At 37.0% G+C, this 4762-nt stretch overlaps 1 protein-coding gene across 1 annotated transcript; it reads left to right on the top strand.

Moving 5' to 3' along the window:
• Positions 1-324: 324 nt before the first annotated feature.
• Positions 325-3428, top strand: LOC103434855 (sodium/calcium exchanger NCL2-like). Its single transcript, XM_008373220.4, has 7 exons — positions 325-880; positions 1301-1489; positions 1594-1775; positions 1944-2065; positions 2159-2429; positions 2641-2949; positions 3142-3428. Exons 1-7 carry the CDS (start codon positions 508-510, stop codon positions 3388-3390), a joined length of 1695 nt encoding a protein of 564 aa, XP_008371442.2. The 5' UTR covers positions 325-507; the 3' UTR covers positions 3391-3428.
• Positions 3429-4762: the final 1334 nt, after the last annotated feature.

Raw genomic sequence — 4762 nt, 5'->3', positions numbered from 1 at the left:
GCCCACCCCTAAAATTCTAAAGCCCCGCCCCACCCTGCCCCGTTTCTCTTTTTAAAAATTAAGAACCGGCCCGTACCCGCCCCGACCCGCGGTTCCTGTACCCGTTTGCCCACCCCTAGTTCTGACCAACTAGCCTAAACTTATATAGCATTTATATTTACTGTGAGTCATTACTTATTAATCCAAAACTATGCAATAATTAATGGCATTGTGGAGTAAGTATAGAAGAATATATTTGGTAAAATTATTTTAAAATCCAAATAGGCTGGTAGCTTTTTCTGCAAACCAGCTACATTCTAGAAATTACCAACTTTTGTTCCTACTTGTTCAAAATCCATAGGAAGGAAAAGACGGATTTTGCTCATGTCACACAACTTGTTTGAGTTTTTGTCCATTTTTCCTGATGCCACAATTTGCATGGTATTGATCTCCATTCAAACCTAAACAAGTAGCAAGTTTTCCTTCTCGTTCACATTTTTTCATTTACAGAGCTAAGTGTCTCAGGATATGTCTAGACAAGCTTTGTTCATCATTTTCCTGGTCCTCCAACTAGTCCATTTGGGAAGTGGCCGGATTGTTAGAGACTCCGGTCTTATATCCGATGGAATAAACGACGTAATAAGCCAATCTTCGATCCTCGAAGCACTGAATCTTAAAGCAGATTCTGTGACTTGTGAACCAACTTATGGCTTCTTGCCTTGTGCAACTTCAGTTTGGGGGCTGCTTTCCCTGATAATCGTCTACGAGGTCTTGCTCTCCCTTGCAGATCAGTATGTTTCAAAAGGATCTGAATTCTTTTTTGAGTTGTTTGGGACTGGTATCTTTGGTGCTAGTGCTTTCCACATGCTTGGCTTGATTCCACAAGTTGGAATGGTTCTTGGTAAGCTCCTTAATTTCTTGCTCCTTCTGAAGCCTCAGCATGTACTGTTTATTATATTAGTTCATCGATCGTCTTCCTCTCCTCCATGAAATCTATTATGCTATATTTTTTGTATGAATACTATTAAAAAATAAGTCCCGCCAAACTTCGTTTCATAGTAATAGACAAGTAAAGCACCATTTTGAAGAAGAAAAAAAAAATCGTCCGAGTATTTCCCACTGCGTTAACAAGTGTTAAATTGGGGAACTACAACTATAAGAAAATGTAAAGTCAACAATGATATGTAATATGTCTTGTAAATTCATGACAAAGATTCATGATAGATGTTCAGAAGTTCTGGTTTTAAATCAAAGTAGAAATACAGATGACATGTAATATGTGTTGTAAATTCGTAACAAAAATTCACATTTTGTTCACCAGTAACCGGAGTTACAGCAACTACAACAACTGTGGAGGAAATGGCAGAAATGAACATGGGCATGCTTGCAGGATCAACAATCATGATTCTTACCCTAATTTGGGGTTCTGTTGTTGCTTTCGGCAGCTACGACCTCTCGGATTCTCAAAGTTCATCAAATCCAGAAACTAAGAAACCCTTCAGTTTAACTGGTTTACTTCTTATCTGATTTCCACAAACACTAATCAACACACTCACTGAGACAAAAAGATCTAAAATATGATAACTTGATGTATAAGTAAACATGGCTGTGCAGGGTCTGGTGTCAGAACTGATGTCGAAACCCGAGATACTGCAAGAATCATGATGCTCTCGTTGATCCCATTTCTCATTCTTCAACTGGCAAAAATCTTGACTTCAACCAGAGCAGTTCGAGTTGTGATCTTAGTTTCTTTACTGATTGCATCTGCATTCCTTGCCAATTACTTCATCTACCAGGTAACACAAAATTTCAAGAAAATAAAATTCCTCGGCAATACTTAGTTGAACGACTGAAATAATAAGAATCCGAAGAAAACTTTTGATTGTTTAAGCAATGATGAACTCACTGTAAGTTAGAAATGTTGTATTTGTGAACTTCTTAACTGATAGAAAACAATTATGCAGTTCTTTCAGCCATGGATTCAGAGCAGAAGGCATGAATATTTGATGCGTAAATACAGACTGGAAAACATACTGCCAAGTCTTCTGACAGTACGCGGAAACCCTAATGTATCCAATATAAAAGGGTAAGTACCCAGTTTCTGTTTTTAGTTCACTCCACCTGAACCACTGAAATGCCATGATCTCATCATTTAGTCGTTTTCTAAATTTATTTGCAGGCTGTTCCATAGAATAGACAAGAATCATAACACATACATATCAGCAGATGAACTTAGAGCATTGATCCTAGGAATACAAATAGAAGAATTTGGTCTGGATGACGATGATTATGTAGCAGAAGTGATGAAGCAATTTGATATCTCTGGCGACGCTCAAATAGCTGAGACGGAATTTGTGAATGGAATCTCAAAATGGATTGATCCAGTTATGCCCTCTGCCAACAGTAAAGGTCATGAACATAAATCGCTTTTCAGAAGAAATAATTCAAAGGTATAAGTTCAGCCCTAGTAGGACTGAAAATATATTTTTTGACAAACGATATTTTACTTTAAACTAATGTAAAACCGTGGGAAGAGGACTTGAAATTACCTGCATAGGGGAGGAGCACATTTGCTCTGATGCCCAAGTTTTCCTGATAGGACTATATTTCAATGCTTAGAAAAACTAGATTTTCATCCGGGTCATTAAATTGCACTTGCAGAATGAGAAAACTATGGAAGATCAGCAGACGCCGCTGATCTCTAAGAAAAAGAAGACTAAGGGTGCTGATAAATCGTGGATGAATCTCCTGAAGGCTGTTTTTCTAATTATTCTAGGAACTGCCATGACGGTCTTTCTTTCAATGCCGCTCATGGTAAGTCTCCAAGAGTTCTCCACAGCTGCAAGCATCCCTTCTTTCGTGGTCTCTTATGTTGTGATACCCTTGTCTACGAACTACAGACTGGCACTAACGTCAGTAACGTCTGCCAGAGACAGAACGGAGAATGCAATTTCTTTAACACTTTCTGAGGTCTGTTTCTCTCCATAAACTCAAATATATTGTTTTACTACTATTACACACTTAAGCGTCTGATGATGTAAGATACTTATTTTCACCGATTTCTACTCCAAAAATCCGTCCCTAACACTTTCGGTGAGCCAAAACACAACACTGCAACCTCATATAATCAACATTATCTAACATTTGAATTGTTCTCTGCAGATTTACAACGCGGTGTTCATGAACAACATTTTGGGGTTGGTCATATTTTTGGCCCTTGTTTACATACGCAATTTATCATGGGACGTCTCTGCTGAAGTTTTAGTTGTTTTACTTATTTCGACAGCGGTTGGTCTTTCTGCCAGCTTCAGCAGAAAGTTCCCATTTTGGACAAGCATTCTAGCATACACTCTGTACCCCCTATCACTGCTTCTGCTTTATGTTCTTGTCGCTGTTATCGGATGGTCTTAAGCCAGCAGTTTCGTTGCTAATCAAACACAAACTTTACATGTTCTCTATTTGAATTCAGCATATAACCTATGCATTGTATTAGATAGTTGTTGGTGGTAAGTACGAATATTATTGCAGAAAAATTTGCTTTTCGTTGTCGCCAATAACTATTATACTAAATGTTACAATGTGGAAGCCAAACTTGTGTACAGGAGGAGGCTGAAATGCCTTTGTGAATCTTTCCAGCCCTCGAAATGAGTGGATAACCGTAGCTTGCCACCAGTTGTCCCTCTTTTAAAAAAGAAGAAAAAATAACTAAATGTTACAGCAAATATAATTTCGATTGTAAATCGAAACACCAACTAAAAGATACGCACCGATTTGCCCCAACGTGGGGCTAGTACATCTTCTCTCACAAAATTAGTTGTTTGGTTCGGTTTCTTGCTGGCCAAGCCCAATGTCACAATGTCACAGTTTAGTGTAGCAAATTTGAGGTTCTCCTACCCGTTACATCATCGATCACACGTGCCGTGACATAGAAAGTTTTTTTTTTTTTTTTTTCCCTTCACAGAATCGACGGTCCAAACTTTTTGTTTGTAATGATTTGGGCACTAAGCTTACTGCAAAAAGCTTCATTCAACCCTTAATATTCTATTCTCTGTCATATAGACGGCAAATTCCTATTAATTGAAAAAAGAAAAACAAAACAAATCAAAACCCAGTAAGCAAGCTTAGAGTAATCTTAGATCACAAATAAAGTTAGAAATTTGGCAATAAGAATGCTCTGTACAGATTATTGGTATTTTTCTCATTGAATTTGCAGATTATTGCCTAATTCAGTATAAAATTGGATCCTATTTCGCCATTCAAATTTTTACTTCTTGTAGTTCTAATTAAGTTAATAATGTGATTGTGTGAATCTTATTAGGGTTCTACAGTATCTTTTAGATATTTGATTCAGTTGTAATACCTAAAAAGTAAGGAATTTACTTTCTTACTACTATTAATAAAGGAACAACAGGAGTGGGATAAGACACACACCTCAAAATTTACCGAATCTCTCACTCTCTATTGTTGCCGCACCTCTCTCATGTTCTTCTTCAGTTAAATATGTTTACAACAGTACTTATATAAGTTTTTTCTTTCTTTAAATGTCTTTTGTGTTTCCAACATGCCTTTATTTTATTCATTATAAAAACTTACCTAAGACATTTATAAAAAAAATAAAAATAAAAATAAAAAAAAAACCAAACAAGGGATATTATGCCAAGTTAACACATGAAAATTAATAACCACGAACTGGTAGCCCAATGGTAAATGGTGGATTGCGAGACTTACTTCAAACTAAAAACTCGAGGTCTTGGGTTTGAAATCCGCTACTGGTGTGGAAGCT

The sequence above is a fragment of the Malus domestica genome, chromosome 05 (assembly GCF_042453785.1).
Source record: "Malus domestica chromosome 05, GDT2T_hap1".
In the NCBI taxonomy this organism is placed as follows: Eukaryota; Viridiplantae; Streptophyta; class Magnoliopsida; order Rosales; family Rosaceae; genus Malus; species Malus domestica.
The sequence above is the reverse complement of the archived record's forward strand: the minus strand, read 5'-3'. Positions and strand labels throughout refer to the sequence as shown.

Coding starts and splice junctions, on each gene's coding strand:
- LOC103434855 (XM_008373220.4), top strand. CDS start 508: ATGTCTAGACAAGCTTTGTTCATCATTTTCCTGGTCCTCCAACTAGTC. Junction 1,776..1,943: donor CCAATTACTTCATCTACCAG/GTAACACAAAAT, acceptor ACAATTATGCAG/TTCTTTCAGCCATGGATTCA. Junction 2,066..2,158: donor AATGTATCCAATATAAAAGG/GTAAGTACCCAG, acceptor ATTTATTTGCAG/GCTGTTCCATAGAATAGACA.